The 16,429-nt window shown below is 43.7% G+C and overlaps 2 protein-coding genes across 10 annotated transcripts in view; both read left to right on the plus strand.

Moving 5' to 3' along the window:
• NOD2 (nucleotide binding oligomerization domain containing 2) overlaps nt 1–3,377 on the plus strand; it is a 39,066-nt gene extending 35,689 nt beyond the window's left edge. For both annotated transcript variants that reach the window (XM_053582164.1, XM_053582163.1), the window contains exon 12: nt 1,236–3,377. In XM_053582164.1, coding sequence (XP_053438139.1) covers nt 1,236–1,308 — 73 coding nt within the window. In that variant the 3' untranslated portion in view covers nt 1,309–3,377. The remainder of the gene's footprint in view (nt 1–1,235) is intronic.
• A 6,437-nt stretch (nt 3,378–9,814) lies between these two features.
• The window catches only part of CYLD (CYLD lysine 63 deubiquitinase), a 54,472-nt gene continuing 47,857 nt past the window's right edge, over nt 9,815–16,429 (plus strand). The window contains exons 1-3 of one of the 8 annotated variants that reach the window (XM_053582169.1): nt 9,849–9,882; nt 10,490–10,569; nt 13,098–13,226. The gene's annotated coding sequence lies outside the window, so the exon portion shown is untranslated. Of the gene's footprint in view, nt 9,974–10,286; nt 10,570–13,097; nt 13,227–16,429 lie in introns of those variants that run through there. The other 7 variants (XM_053582165.1, XM_053582167.1, XM_053582166.1 and 4 more) reach the window with 7 other exon arrangements.

Raw genomic sequence — 16,429 nt, forward strand, 5'->3', positions numbered from 1 at the left:
TTGCCTTCCCTGGTCAAGGATGTTGTATCAGAGCCTCTGCAGTTCTGGGCGGAGGTTACATAGCATGAGGACTATGGGACAGTGTATCCAAGTTGTTATAATTAAAGCTGTAGTCCTTTATGTGTTTGAAGCAAGCGTTGAGTCACAGCCTCAAAAATTTGTCCCCCTTGTTTCCAGAGACCTATTTCTCACCCAGATAATAAGTAGAAGATTTTCCCCTAGTCTAACGTGCTGGAGTGAATCTTACTGCACATGTTCCAGGTACTGGGCTAGATACTAGTATTTAAGAATTGGGAGATTTCTTTTTTTGTTGTTGCAGTTTTTTTCTTTTTGGCCGGGGCTGGGTTTGAACCCGCCACCTCTGGTATATAGGGCTAGTGCCCTACTCCTTTGAGCCATAGGCACCGCCCAGAACTGGGAGGAGATTTCTTATAAAAATGTATTACTTCAGGCTTTCTCAAAAGAGCTGGTGACTCTGGACCCCTCCAGAGGAGAGGAAGGGGCAGACTCACTCTGTCTGATGGCAGAGCCACAAAGCCTACTGCCTTTGACCAGTCCCTTTAAATCCTCATTGAGTACACTTGTGACCCCTGCTTTAAATATGCAGACCTTGTCCCTCTCTCAACAGCATATCAAGGCAGCTGCAAATGCCAATATCAAATGACAATGTTAAAAACAAAAACTTCAGAAACATGACCCGTGTTGGAGAGATGTTTCTTTCTGTAGGATTATATCATTGCTTTCAGCCTGTGAGGTCATCAGGTTCTGGGCAGAGTGCAGGTTCTTTTAATGTGTTTGAAACCATGGCACAGTCCTAAGAAATGTCACATTCTGTGTCTGGGGAGCAAATCAGCATCACGTTGATATTTTAAGGGTTCTGATGTTATTTGTTGTCTGTTAATGGAGCTTGGGAGGGCTCATTGCATTCTTCACAGATTCTGTTGTTGCCTTAAAAAGAATCAGCAGCCTTGGGGAGTCTGTGACCGGCTGGGTTCAGGGATGTGGACTCTCCCCCTGCAGAGTCACGGAGCCTTGTTCATCATGCAGAATGATTCATGAGCTGGCCTGGCTGACAGAGGATAAAAACAGCACAGAGTTCCCTCCTAGGAGCACTGCAGCTGGGCCGGAGGGTCAGCCCAGCCCAGGCATGGATTTTAAAAAGTGGCAGCTTCCGTTTGAAAGCACTGCTCTAATTTTGTCCTCACTCAACTCTCTTTTTGCTTGATCTCCTTTAGGCTCAGAGGAAACACTTTCTCTGGAGAGGAAATTGAGAGACTCAGCCACAGGGACAGCCGACTCTTGCTGTGATGTCTCCAGGCGGATGTTCCTTTGTTTGTTAGCAAGCCGGTGGTTTGGGCCCCAGAAGCTGGATTACATCTGACAGCAGCCTGTTCAGTCTGAACCCCCTTCTGCTCAGGGCTGAGTTTGTGTTCTGGGAACACACTAGGTCACCTTTATTCTGGTGGAGGAAGGAGCATCAGTGCCCTCCAGAACAGAATTTTCCCAAACCTACTTTTCACATTGGCTTCTCCAGAATCAATGCTGGGAATGCCCCTCCTCCATAGTATGGGGCTGGCCTCCGGCTCATCCTCTGGCCTCATGAGGCAGACCCCCTCCCATTCCTCTCATGAAGAAGACAGGTATTCAAGAAGCATCTTTCTACCAGGTTGACTCATAGACCGTCTATCTGGGCCATTCCCCACCTGAGGTTCCCTATTTCCTTTGAGGTTGAGATACAGAATATCAGTGAGCTCAGCTTTCATATTTTGCTTTCACACCTTCGACCCTGGCACCCAGGATGGCAAGAGCTGCAACTTCGCCTGCTTTCTTTTGCAGTGCTTTAGATATTGTTGGAAGGGGACACATGACAGCCATTTGTTCCCCAAAACATTCTGGATTTGCAAGCAAAATATGACCACACTCCAGCTGGTTTCACATGTGGACTTTTATTTCCAGTGAAATCAATTATTTTTCAGTTAAGCCTTTGGAAATGGCCCCACTTTTAAAAGCTCCAAATGCAGCTTTTTAAAATTAATCTGGGCCAGAATTTCAAACGGCCCCACTAGGCTTCTAGTGGCTGCCTGTGAACTGAACTCTGACAACAGACTTCTGAAATAGATCCGTGAGAGACAGTTCCATTTTATATGGGCCAGAGTGCTTTAGGGTATACAGTTATGGATTTTAAGTTACAAGGGCAAAATCAGGCTCTTCTTCCTAAGCAAACGTCTTTCTGGATTATTCAAAGCGATGCATGTTGAAGCACTTGTAAATTGTCAGGTGCTGTACAGATGTTATTATCTTAAACATTATTATGTGTGAAAGTGGTTAGTATTTATAAATTACTTTTTTCTACTCTCCTAAGTTTATACTTTTATAGACAACATGACCATGAACTTATTGTTGTACATAACCATAGAGGAATAAATTATTCAGTCACCACAGCCCTTTTCCTTGTGACAAAACATTTTTAAATATTCCTAAAACTTGTTGAATTTTAAAGCACAATTTTCTGCTGGAAGGGGGGAAAATGATGTGTTCAACCAGATAATTTACTGCTTAAGGCAAAAGCAATTCTTCAGAATAAGCCAGCAATCAAAACACATTTGGCTTCCACTTAGAAAAGTCTAGCCCAGTAGGAAGGCTGTGCAGGAGCCTCCAGGTGCTCAGCCTAAAAGGCTGCAGCTCACTTGAAAAGGCCCCTAGGCCTCCCTCCATCTCTCCAAGTGGCTCCAGAAGTCTTTAACAGGAGAAAAGTGGAGGGTATTTGTGTATAGCTCTTGGCTGCCAGTGGTCTCCGGTGCAGGCCTTGTATTGGAATAATTCTTAGCTGCATTTAATGAGCCAGGGCTCAGGTGGCTGCTCACCAAAGTGAAATTGCACTTCCTTGAAAGGTTTTGTGTGTTAGGGCCTCTTGGTACAGCGGCCTCTGCCTGGGCTCCTGGGCATCTGTGTGTGTCTGTGGGCTCTTTGTTGTTGGTGTTGTGTTCTGTACACACCATTGTTTCTGGGACAGAAGATCAGATGGGGAGGAAGATGGAGAAGCATCTGCCTTCTCCAGGAGCAAACGCAGTTGCCCATTTGCATAGCGCCACATTGGGTTATGAATTCCTCTTAGTTCATTCAGCAATGATTAACCGGTTAGTTAGGAAAATCAGTGGATGGACGAAACAGATGTGGTCCCTGTCCCCAGGCACTTAGGAAAGAAAAGGTGGAGGGAGGGGCAGGCAGAAAACAAGTAAACAGAAATATACATAAACTGAGGTCTTTGGCCTGTTGAGGGTTGTTCTGGGACAGGTTATCTGAGGAGGTGCTGGGTAAGCTGTGACCCCATGAATGAGAAGGGGCTGCCCATGCAAACAGGTGAGGGGGGCCAAGGAGGAGCACCACAGTCACCAGGAGCAAACTGCACAAAAACCCTGCTGTGGGAAAGAGTTTGTATGCCTGGCAGCTGAATAATGAACCCCAACGCTATCTAGCTATCCAGATTGTAATCCCTGGGACCTGTGAATGTTACCTCATGGCAAAAGAGGCTTTGCAAATGTGATTAAGTTAAGGATCTTGAGCTGGGAAGATTATAGTGGCTGACACGGGTGGGGTTGCAAATGCATTTGCGGTGTCTTTATAAGGGAGAGGCAAAGGAGAAGAGAATTTGACATGGGAGAAGGCACTGCAACCACTAAGGCAAGACACGACAGGCGTCGTAGGTAGAGAAGGGGCCGTGAGCCAAGGAACGCAGAATCTAGAAACTGGAAAAGGCAAGGAAACAGGTCTGCCCTGGAACTCTGGAGGGAGCGTAGCCCTACCTACCTTGATTCTTCTAGCTTACTTAGGACTTGTAGCATCCAACTGCAAGAGAATAATTTGTGTCATTTCCTATGGCAGCCGCAGGAAACTGATAAGGCGTGTTTTAGGCAAACTAAGGGAAGGGTGTCACAAGGAAGGGCCTAGGTGGCCATGGTCCACTTTGGTCTGGATCTTAGAATAATGGCAAGGCAGGGGAGAGGCAACCCACTTTACAGTTAAAGAAGATATCTGTGGCTCCTGGGTGGAAAGGGGACTGCAGTACATGGGGGTGAGATGGGGGCAAGGGACCATCTAGGAACTGTTGCAGGCAAGGGGCAGTTAGCAGTGGAGGGGAAGAAAAGAATGGATTCCAGAGACATTCCGGAGGGAGATTCCCAAGGACTTACAAATGGATTGGAGGAGAGGGATGAGGGGAAGGGGAAATCCAGGGTGACTCACAGACTTCTGACTTGAGTGACTGGGGCACTGGGGAAGACCAGCAGGAGACAGTGTGGAAGTGGGAGAGACTTCTGTTTTGGGTTGTCACATTTGAGACATCTAAATGGAGACATCATGTGGAGATGTTAAGTGGTGGCATGAGTTTGGGGACCATGGGCAAGGCTATGGCCAGGGAAACAGCATGGGAGTCCTCAGCATCAAAATGAGGATAGGACCCTCGGGCCCGGATGACATAACCCAGGGAGCGATTATGGAAGAAGAAGAGGCCCGAGGGCCCAGGTGAGGGTGATGATATGTGATGACTGACGGAATTCAGAGTAGGAGAAATTTCCTGTCTCCTATCAAAAGTCCAGCAGATACCACCGAAAGCATCCTGGACCTGGTAGGTAACTAGTGAACTAGGATTTTTGATTTTAAAGTTCTCTGATAGGGAAGTTACCTGCAAGGTGTGTGCTCACAGCCAGTGGCTTATCCAGGAGCAAACAGTTTCCAGTTTTGTGGCTAAGAATACATAATTCTTATGCACAAAAAAACAAGACATTAGAGTGGGAGATTTTTAAAAAGAGCCTCAGATTTTAATTATATTCATCATCATCCTGGAAGAAAAAAGATGCCAATCTGAATGTCCTCCCCCAGCCATCCTGCCAAAACAACATGCTGCAATGGATATGCCCCATGGAAATGTGAGCGGTGGAATCATACTCCCAGTGGGCTGAGTGGCGACTAGAGCATCCTTCCATTATGGTACTACGACAACTTCAAGCCTCTCTCTTCACTCAGGCGATTGGTCCAGCCCAGTGGGTGAAGCACACACACGGGACAACACCCTGGTAATGCCCACGGAGGACAGGGTGCAGAGCCCCGGGCCTTGGGTGGTGAGTTACAGGTGGACAGTAAGGTCTAGAAGGACATTCCCCTTGAAGAATTATGTGTGGGGAGGCTACAGCTGGACAGACAGGAAATCCAAGATCTTTGACTTGTGGTTTTTCAGGATACTTTTTTATTGCTTTAAATTTAATCCCTAACATTTTCTAAATAATGCAATCCTCTAAGCATCGCTTTACCCCTAATCACTCATTCTGAAATGCCTGCTCAGGAGTGATGTATCCCCTTTTTATTTGTAAGAACATCTTTCTTGCTATCTCAGTTCCACATCCTTTTCTACCCTTCCTTCTCGTCTGCTCTGTCTGTATCCCCAGAAAATGAGCTGTTATTTTGGGACACATCCTTGCCTGGGTTACTGCTTCAGTCTCCTGAATAGTGTCCCTGTTTCTGCCCTTGATGGAGGGCGTAAGCCTATGAAAACATACATCAGATCAACCTCTTCTTTGGTCTGAACCCTCCAGGACTTCTGGTCTGGTGTAGGGTAAATGTCAAGGTCTCACCCCATGTCTTCTCAGACCTCACCTTTGCCACTTAACACCCCATTCTTCGTGCTCCAGCTTCACCAGCTTCTCTGCTGTTCCTTGATCATGCCAAGCACTTTGTGGCTTTCAGGTCTTTGTACTTGTCTGTTCTTTTACAAGAACACTCTTTCCCTAGAATCTGGGGCCTAGACAGTGGCATGGTTGCTTCCTCATTTCCTGTAGCACTTTGTTCAAATGCCACCTCCTTGAGGGAGTCCTTCCCTGCACAGTCCCCAGTCCCTCCCTCCCTTCTCAATATTGCCTTCTTGGCATGCACTGACTTAGAGGTATTTGTTTCTTCCTTCCCTGAGATTGTCAGCTCCATGAGGACAATGACCAAGTTCACTGTGGTGTCCCCAGAGTTTATAAAAGTGCTTAGCCCATAGTAGGTGCTCAATAGACTTGACATTCATTTGAATGAAGTATCCACTTTCCTTAGCTGGGTGCAAAATAGAAGTTGGGGCAGATTCTGAGAATAAATTACCCATTTCCTGATGCCATCAGTGTCTCCTTCCTAAGGAGAAAGGTTTCTTGAGATGTGGGTCCATTCCTAGCGCACTGACTATCCCAAACAGGACCCAGATGTAGCACTGATACCAGAATTTCGCTCTTCAGTAGGTCCTTGGTCTCGGATTCGAAGAATGAACTTCGAATGAAAGTAAGATAGGACTTTTATTAGAAGTTAGAAAGGAATGCAGAACAAGTAAAAAGTACCAGAGCTTCTGGAAAGGATAAAGAACTGAAGAACTCTCTGGGGAGTCTCCACGTGGGCTCTTTTATCTAGGGGTGTTAAGTCTAGAGGATTACACATGGCTGGCAGTTGATAGATAGTAAGTGCATTGACAAATGAATGAATGTAGTTCCTCCTCCACTAGGGCCAGGTGATCAGGTCCTTTACAGTCTTTGTCCCTGAGAAGGGATTAGGGTGAGTGCTCCTACTCAAGGTGGAACAACCCAAAAAATCATCTCAGGCTGCTTTGTTCATGATCTTATCAGAGCCCAGAGGGTGTGTCTCGAAGAAGGCAGTGTGCTTGTGCCTGGAAATGGGGGTCTGACTTCTGAGCTCACCTGGGGCCTAGAGAATGGGGGGCTCCCTGTCTAGCCCTGAGTGGCAGACTCCTGTATCAGCACCATGTTTCCAATAAAGTGCATTAAGTCATTTTACTGTGTGTTTTTAAAAATCAAACATAGAAATCATTTGTCATTGATACCAGTAAAGAGCTCAGACAGGAGGGCATGGATTTATAGTTCCGCTAGATTAGTTTAAAGATGATTAAAGTAATCCCTTTTATCTTATGAAAAAGAGCTTTTAGGTGACCAGAGTAAAAGGCCCCAGACAGAATGCTCTGTTGCACCTGGAGTTTCTCTTCCTTGAGAAATAAGCTTGTCTCGACCCTTCGGCCATTGACTGAAGTACTACGCTAGGCTGCTGTGGAGAACTCACTTGTCCAGCACAAATGCTTGTGGGATGCCTGGTCCAGTTAGCCTTCATGCTCCTCCTGAAGGCCCATCTTCACAGGGCTGGAGGGAAAATCACGGGCAGCACAGGAGGCTGGATGAATTTCCTGAGATGGAAGGCAGAAGGATTGCAGTGGGGGTAGGGACATCAGGAGTTCACTTCCTGGTGTTTGGTGGAGACACTGAGAAGGCAGGAGGACCTCAAATCAAGGCTGCATTTAGTGAGGCTGGAAGTGGGAAGTAACGGGTGGTGTCTTGGGAAGTCTGGGCAGGGTCTAATCTCTACCCAAACCGTGCTGCTGAGGTCTCCTAGTGTCCTGACCTAGGCCCCTTTCAGGCTACCTGGAGCTCACCTCCACCTCCGCACGGAGGTGGCAGAGAAGCCACATTCAAATCAATGGCTTGTTGGGTTCCTGCTGTGTGCAATAAGAGGACAGTTTAGAATTCCAGTTGACTTCATGGTAAAACCCTCCTGAAGGGTTCCCATTGCTCTTGGAATGTAAACTAAGGTTGGCCCTGGCTCCCAGGGCCCATGCTTTCTGTGCCTTGCTGTTTTCAGTTTCTTCAACTGCTCATGCACTTTCACGTTCCTTTTGTCTAGAGTGCTTCCCCTCACTCCCACGGCCAGTTATCTTCAGACCTGATCTTAAAGGCAACTTCCTCACACAGGCCTTTCCTGAATGCCCAGCCACCCTTCAGGTGTGCTCAGAGGGCTTCTCCTCCTGAGGCTTACCACAACCGTAATTAAGTAAGTGATCATGTAATTAGTTGCTTTTGTGGGCCTTTCTTACCGGAGGCAGGGGTGGCATTTTGCTTGGACACTGCTATTTCCTGGTACCTGCTCAGTAACTCAGCCACCAGTTATGGGAACCCAGGGCCAGGCTGGGAGGAACAGGCTGTGGGTGAGGGGTAGGGGATTGACAAAGGCAATCTGTGAAGGCTAGAGCCATCTGCAAAGGCCCCTGGATGAGATTGGACTTTGGCTGGGCCCTACACAGAGGGAAGAGGATGGGCATTTCAGTTAAAGAATTCCATTAAAATAGAGATAAAAGGAATCCTGGCTTGGAATCAGGAAAATCAGGGTCTCGGTCCATCTCCTGGGTGACAGGGGGAAAGTTACTTTCCTTCTTTGGACTTTAATCTCCCATCTATAAGATGACAGGCTGGTTTATCAAGAACTGCAAATAATAGCACCAAGATAGTATTTCCCAATCTCATATCCTGGCAGGCATTTCTCTTGCCTGTGAGCCTGAATATAGCTTGAGACTTTTCTTTAACATGATGTTCTAGGCAGCCATTACCAATTGATAGGAGATGGGAATTGAGATTGAGTCCTGTTTGTCAGGCTTGGCTTGAATGAAAATCACTTAGGTGAAGTGAGGTCCTGTTAGGTGAAATCAGTGTCACTGTCTGATTCAGTGAATGTGTGACAGGAGGACAGAGGGAGGTCTCTGGGCACAGCTGGTGGAGAAGAAAGAGAGGTCAGCAATACCAAATACCATTATCAGAAAGGACATAAAAATGGCAGTTCAGGAGTGGCAAACTCAAAGGCCTTCAGGGGCCAGTGAGAGAAGCAAAAGATGTCTATTTCATTTTGGGTGATTATGGCAAGGAAGAGAGGTGGCCTGTTTACTACTACTGTTGCTTATGGGACTGCTTTTATGTATTCATTGGTTTAAATTCCCAGATATTCAGAAACATGTCACTTTCCACTAGGGAAATTTGTGTCATGATTAAACACACACACACACACCCCTCCTTTCTCAGTATTAATCACCTTCTCCCATAATTAGTACTTAGAATGTCAAAGGAGAAGGAATTAATTAACAGGAGTATCCAGTGCAGCAATGTTCTGGGACTGATGAAGTACTTTCTTAAATATTTTGAGCACTTTAGGGAATCAGAAGCTTCCCTTCTAATTGAAAGCTCCCAAGTCCTGGCTGGTGGCCATGGGTGCAGGGTGAGTGAGGCAGCGAATGGAAACCCCTTCTTCACCACTCTTAGGAGGACTCCTTCTGAATTGGAACAGGTGGCATCAGGTACAGAAAAGCAGATGTTCCAGGCTGAATATGAGAGGGAGAAAGATTTAACCTCTACCGAGCTCCTATTTTCAAAACAATCCTTGCTGTAAGACAAATGATACCATTATCACCAATTCACAGATGAGGAAATTGAGGCTTAGCGTGGTTGTGACTTACCCAAATCACGCAGTGTCTAAATAAAAGCACAAAAGACTTAAACTTAGGTCTGATCTAAAACTTTGCTCTTTCATGGGATCCTGGAATCCTATTCCCAACTTTCTTCTGGACTGCTCCCAACCCAGCCCCAAACTTGAGTCTACAGTTTTGACAGCTAAGGCAAGAGCCTAGACCCGGGCTTGGGAGGTGGAGCTGGGAGAAGCACAGCGCTCCGCCCGGCTCCAGTATAGGCCAATGGCGATGCGGCATCATTGAGCTTTCGCCCAATCAACTAGAGCTCCCCGCCCCCATCCCCGCTCTTCTCCGGCCCGCCCCTCCGTTTTCCCTTTGGCTCCACCGAGCTTGACGGAACGGAAAGTCCCTTCAGCGGGCGCCGGGGCGGTAGCCATTGGAGGAAGGTCTGTCACAGAAAGCCCCAATCAGGGTGCGCACAGGAACACAGCTCGAGCTAGGATTGGTTAGCCCCGCGGTTGCCCTCCGCCCCCGCCCCCTCCCGCTCCCCTGGGCTGTTCAGAGGCGGGGCAGGTGGGGGCGGGCCCAGGTAGCAGGTTCGGCTGCGCGGGGGCCGCGCGTCGGAGGTAAATACTAGGGCGGTGGGTGTGGGGCGCCGGGCCGGTCCAGGACGCCGGCCGGGGAGGCAGGGTTAGGGGCGACGTCCCGCCGCTGGAGGTGAGTGAGTGAGAGGCAAGCGAGCTGCGGGCCGCCGGGGCCTCTCGAGCGCCCCTCCCTGGCCTTAGGGCTCCTGGAGCCGCCGGGGCGACTGTCGGGCCCTCGGCGCTGGCCCGTTAGTCGTCCCGGCCGGAGCTGGCCAGGCCCGCGGTGTGCCGAGCCCGCTGACGTCAGTCTGGGCTTTTCCCACCCCCGGGCTTCCCCACCCCCCTGAGCCTTCCCGGGAGGGCTTCTGAGTCCTGCGAGACAGGTCGCCGCGGTCGGGAGCTCCCGAGAAGAGAGAGTTTGGGGTGGGAGCAGCGCGGGACGCAGTCTCCTTTTTCAGTCCTCCATTTACAGTTGGGGAAACTGAGGCACGGGCCACCCGTTGGCTCCCGACAGCTCCAGTTGGCATCGACAGCGTCTGTGCCGTGGGGCGTACGGATCGTTCGGTTTTGGGGGTGTTTGTGGCTCTCTTCCAGGAATAGCAGTCGGGGTTCTGGCCTCCTTAATGGCGTGTTCTGCTTTTTCTTTCAGTTTCCCTCTTTCCAGGGTGAAGATGGTTTTACACAACAATCTGGAGTTCTTTAGTTGAAAGGTGTGCTCTGTTCAGACAGGTATTCTTTCTTTCTTATTGTTTTTCGTTCATATTAACGATCAATGGGAAAATCGAGATATCTTGAAGGAAGATGGTGTTCTTGAGTTTGGTACACAGCTGGGTCAGCTGCCCGGTTATTCATGTACTTGGCATCTTTTCTATTCCACCCCTTGGCATTTGCATGTTTTAGGGTGGTTGTCATCTTCCAGCCACCAAGACTGCGCAGGCTTCTACCTTCCCACCCCCCACCCCCACCCCCGTCATCCCTGCCACCTTCCTCTCCCCAGTTTTCCCTGGAAAGTTATATCCTTGGCTCAGCTAAGGAGCTTTCCTACCCTGCTTTTGAATTCTGGCTAATTGGAAATCTTAAGATTGTTCATTTTGCAATCATTGGCTCCCAGAGAAAAACCCAGGGTGTTCTCGAAAGGGTGTTCATTAAGTGTTGGCTTTCTACACACCCCCTCATGCTCCAAGTAGGTTGAATGGCCCCAAGAATTTAGCCTTCCATTCCCCACTGGGTAGTGGGTGGATTTGAACTAGAACAGTATTAGGAGGCAATAATTTGCTGGAAATTGCTACTGAAGTTCGTGTACTCTGAATGATAGAACCCAGAACATTCTCTGGTATTCTGCAGCAAAATTTTATGGTATTCTTGCAAAGAAGCCTTCTTTTGGGTAGTAACTTTTGTGAAGAGCTGATAAAGCTAAGGCACTTGTTATTATAAGACAACTACAAGCGTGGAACAGCAATGATTTCTGTAGTCTGGCATGCCTAACTGTGTATTTGTTTGATTTAAGGAAGTCTTTAACATGGAGAGAGAAAGGAGCAATTATCCTGCTCATTGTACTATTAGTATTTTGTTCCTGATTTTCACACTATGATCTTAAGTTTGTCAGGGTTTTTTTACATTGATTATGCAGAATTTATAAGCATCATACATGGTAGAGAGGTGCTAGGCAGCTAGTTTCAAATAAACCTCAAAACAACTGGGTTTCCTAATTGTGCAATTTTCTTTGTTTCTTCTTATATGCATAGCAATGAAGTGGTGTAAAAATTGACTGTGACTTCCTTTATCTGGAGCAGTGGTTCTCAACCTTCCTAACGCTGCAATGTATTTTTATTGTTAAAAAGGAATCGCAACCCACAGGTTGAGAACTGCTGATCTAGAGAATTAGTGAAGTTTTAGACAAAAATCACTAAATACTACCAACTCCTGAGTTTCTCTCTCTTTCACTCTTTTTTTCAAGCCAGGAAGAAGCTTTTAATCACTTTAAATGAGGAAGTAGAATTTTGGCTTTCATGGTTATCGCTTGAGTCCTTCATTCCTTTCTCATGTATTGAATGCCTGCTGTATGTCAGGCGCTGGTTTGGGCACTGGGAATATAAAGAAGAACTTGGACTTGGGGAACTTACAGTTTGGAAGTCAAGGGGCTAGGTTTAACCCTAGTATGGCAGCAGTGTTCTTTGTTTTGACATGCACATGCAGATGTGGGAGCCAGATTTTTTTTTTTTAACTGTATAAATCCTGCTTATTTTAGGGACTGTGTACTAGTGTCACAATCTATGAGGAAATGGAAAGTGACTCAGTTTCTTTTCTGGACATGGAATCTCTGTATTCCTGATCTTCAGCTGTTTAGAAATATAACAACTTTTTCTTTTTGTGAAAGGTATTCTTTCTTAAAATCATTCTGGCTGTCTAGAAACTTTTGGGCATAAGTCCCTGGGTCTTCTTTCTTGGTGTTCATGCTGATCTTCCTACTTCTTTGCCATTTGTAATTAGGAGCAGAACTTAGTGTTGTAATTTTTATTTTGATTTAGATAGCTGCCTGTGATTTTTAGAACATGCAGGGTATCTCAGGAGATGCAAAAAGTTATTGAATTAGATCTGTCTTGTGAGGTTATTATGAACATTTTATAACCTCATAACTTGAGAATAAAAATGACATTGTATCTTCTGGGTCAGTTAACTATTGTCAATTTTCTGTAGCTTTGCTCATTTGTATATATGTTGACTTTTAGAATGTGGTAATTCCACTCTTTAATATTTTCACGTAAAATGTACATCTTGATCATCTTCTTTCCATTGCATCCGTGGGAAATTGATAAATATTTGTGCCTTCCAATTCTCATCTTGGTTTAATGACTTTTTCTTAATACAATTAAATTCTCCTTTACTCAGAACCCAGACCATCAACAAGGTTAAATAACCAAATATATTTTCAAATCTCTGTGATCCTCAACTGTTTCCTCGTCTTCAATGTCCACAAAAGGAAGGCTTTCTTTTCAACATGTTTTTAGGGTTAAATATATTATTGTCATTTAACTCTTTGATAATCTTTATTCATTATTTATTATCAGGATATTCATAATCTGTCGGTAGTATTTAGATGAGTGAGTCATTTGTGATATGTTTACCCTCAAAGTGATTTACCAGTAATGTAGTAAGAAAATACCAATGAAGAGTTCTACCTTCACACTGACCCCCCCCCTTGCCCTTCTGTGATTTTGAATGTGGCCATGCTTCTCTTTCCTTGTGTTGTCTTACAGCTCCTGTGGCCTTTATTAAAGGCAGAAGCAGAGTGAACGTGGGATGATTTGTCTTAAATTGTGTATTTTTCAGTGTCTGACGCTGTACTGAAAGCATAAAAATACCAAACCAAAAAACCGACCTTCCTGGTAGATAAAAAGCTCATTTACAATGTGATTTAAATCTTTCCTTCCACGTTATCTTGAGTCATTATCTTCTACTTAATGTCTTAAGTACCCTTCCCACTTTACTGGGTAGGGTACTTAAGACATTACTGTTAGACATATCCCAGTGAAAGAAGACTATTGACATTGAATCATTTCTATTGTGGGGGAAGTATGTGTTAGCATATGTCTGTTATAATACTGGTATTTTAAGAATATTAATGATCATTAAATTTATCATATGATATATTTCTAGACTGGAGCCATAAAGTTACCCATTCAATTTTCTCTATCAGTTGCAATGAAGAGATCAGTTTTTAATATCATTTAAACCTATTCTTAATACATTCTTTCTAAAAGAGAAAGGACACATCCTTTTTATTTTTGACAATGCTTTTTAAATATTTTATAACTTTTGCTTTAGCTGTTCTGGTTGTCTAACACAACCCATCCTATTATTGAGTCTAAGCTCATTCTCACTTGTAAGTTAGGAAAAAAAGTCACATTCATGTGTTCACTTTAAAATATGATACTTGGAAACTACTGTTTATTGCTCTCAACTTTTTAATAAGACAAGTAGTCATATCAATTTTTAACTGTGGACTATTTCCCTTAAATGATTTTCAAAAAGCAATTTTGTAATCAGACTTATTTAAAATATAATGTCCTAGTGCCTTACATATAGTAATACAGTTCATCTTGATAATATTTTATTAGCACTAATGGTTTTTATTTTAAATTATACAGGAATTGTTAAGCTAGTGATCAGCCTAGTAGGACTTGTTAGTATATGTAAAAATAACTATGAAGATTCCAGGAAGTTTCTGATTTTAATATCTGAGATACTGTTTTTAGGAATTTTTAAAAAGAATTTCTTAATCAAAATAGAATTGCTTTTCTTTTTTAACAAAAATTTTTGGGCAAAACAAACTTAAATACATTTTAAAGAGAACCAAAACAACACTTTGCTTTTTTAGAAGTTTCCAAACTAATATCTATGCAATAAAGCCTACCTGTACTCTACTCTAAAGACTCTTTCAGAATTACTGTATTTTTGTTATTGTTGCTTTGTTTGTGTTTTCAAACACCCAAACATGTTTCACCATCTGGCCTTTCAGAACTGATTAGAAGTAGTAAATTGGAAAGCAACAAACAGTAAAAGGAGTCAAGTGCATATTGCAGGAAACCACAGAAAATGGCTGATTGCAAGGGGAAGCTATAGATAGTTTGATCTATAGCAGTGGTTCTCAACCTGTGGGTCGTGACCCACAGGAATTGTATTAAAGGGTTGCGGCATTAGGAACGTTGAGAACCACTGATCTATAGGAAGCAGAGGCAAGCACTCAGGAAGCACAACGGAAAGTCTAACAAAGTAACAGCCTTACATATTGAGAGCCGCACATAATAATTACATTAATAATGATAATTGAGCGATCCAGAAAATAATAAAGCCATTTTCTTGCACTTCCTTGTTGCAGGTATTGACATTTTAAAAGTATTTTAGTTGGGCAGCGCCTGTGGCTCAGTGGGTAGGGCACTGGCCCCATATACCGAGGGTGGCGGGTTCAAACCCCGCCCTGGCCAAACTGCAACAAAAAAATAGCAGGGCATTGTGGCGGGCGCCTGTAGTCCCAGCTACTAGGGAGGTTGAGGCAAGAGAATCGCCCAAGCCCAGGAGTTGGAGGTTCCTGTAAGTTGCGTGTTGCCACGGCACTCTACCGAGGGCAATAAAGTAAGACTCTGTCTCTACCAAAAAAAAAAAAAAAAGTATTTTAGTTAAAAATAACATTTCAGGTTTTTTTTTTTTTTAAAGGAATAGAGCCAAATTGAGGGGTTGGGTAGATGCTTGGGTAGCCCTTACAAGGGGTTTTGTTCATATGATGCTAAGAGATTTCCACAGGTGTCTTATGTAAGTAACAAATATAAATTGATCCCATTCCCACTCAAGTAGACAGTGCCCTCAAGTGGAATTAAAACAAACACATTATAGAAAAAGGAGGGAAAAAAGAGAAAGAACCACTTCACGTTACTTTTTGTCTTTGCCCTTGCCAAATGTTGCAGATATTCAATAATGCTGGTTGGAAGGGATACCAGACTCTTGGCTTATCTTGAGTAATCCACATGTCTCATTTTGGTTTGTAGAGGGACAGACATTTAAAAATACTTTATTATGGCATACTGCATTATCTAACAGTGCTTTCTAGAAGAGATGTTACTCTGTGTATAGATTTGCCAGATATTTCACGAAATGATTAAACTTAAAACTTGGTTCTTTAGCTTTAGGAGTGTTTATTTTTTAATTGCAAGAATCAAATAGGTAAATATGATAGTGCTATCAATTGCAGCCATTGCCCAGAATAATAGAAATGGATACCTCTGTCTCCAAGAAGGATGAAATAAGTACTGTATTTAGACACCAAATAGCCATGTTCTTGTGACAGAGAATACATAGGAGCTATCGTTTGCAGCAACATAATTAATTAAAATAATGACGTAAATTCTCAATTTGAATTAATGAAACTGTAGTTTTTAACCATCAAAAGTAGGGTTGAGAATGAGGCTACTTAATTATGAAAGATTATTGTTCTTGTCAATTTTAAATGAAAATTTGAAGCTGGATAAGAAATCATAAAAATAAGTCATCTTTCACTATATTCCTTCCTCATACTTAGTTAAAAGTGAGATGTCAAAACACTTTCCATTTGATAATATAGTGCATTTATATCTCCTTGTTACATAGTCCCAAGTTTTGATGGTACAAAATTAATTTTAAAAATGTCTTTAATCAGATTATAATATCTGATATTTGTCTTTGTGAGAAATGAAATGATAGATGTGATTAATGTGATTAACATTTTCCCATCTAAGGACAAAATGTGCAGGATTAAGGAAATGAAATTGAGTCAGAGGTAGAATGTTCTACTCATTGATGTTTTAATTCCATCAAAATATAGCATCAGACAAAGTGTGGTTAATGTCAGAAAATAATTTTGTGATATTTTTATTGATAAATGATGTTCAGCATTATATGATGGATAACTTTTTACTTAAATGATGTGGTTGGAAATGATGGCCTTTTTAGTTATAAGATTTATGTGTGTTTTGCTCAAATACAACAGTTTAACCATTTAAGTTAGGCAGGATGCATTAAGAAGGCTACTTAAAGTTTGAAAATGTCAGAATATATA

This window comes from Nycticebus coucang, chromosome 2, assembly GCF_027406575.1.
Source record: "Nycticebus coucang isolate mNycCou1 chromosome 2, mNycCou1.pri, whole genome shotgun sequence".
Lineage (NCBI taxonomy): Eukaryota > Metazoa > Chordata > Mammalia > Primates > Lorisidae > Nycticebus > Nycticebus coucang.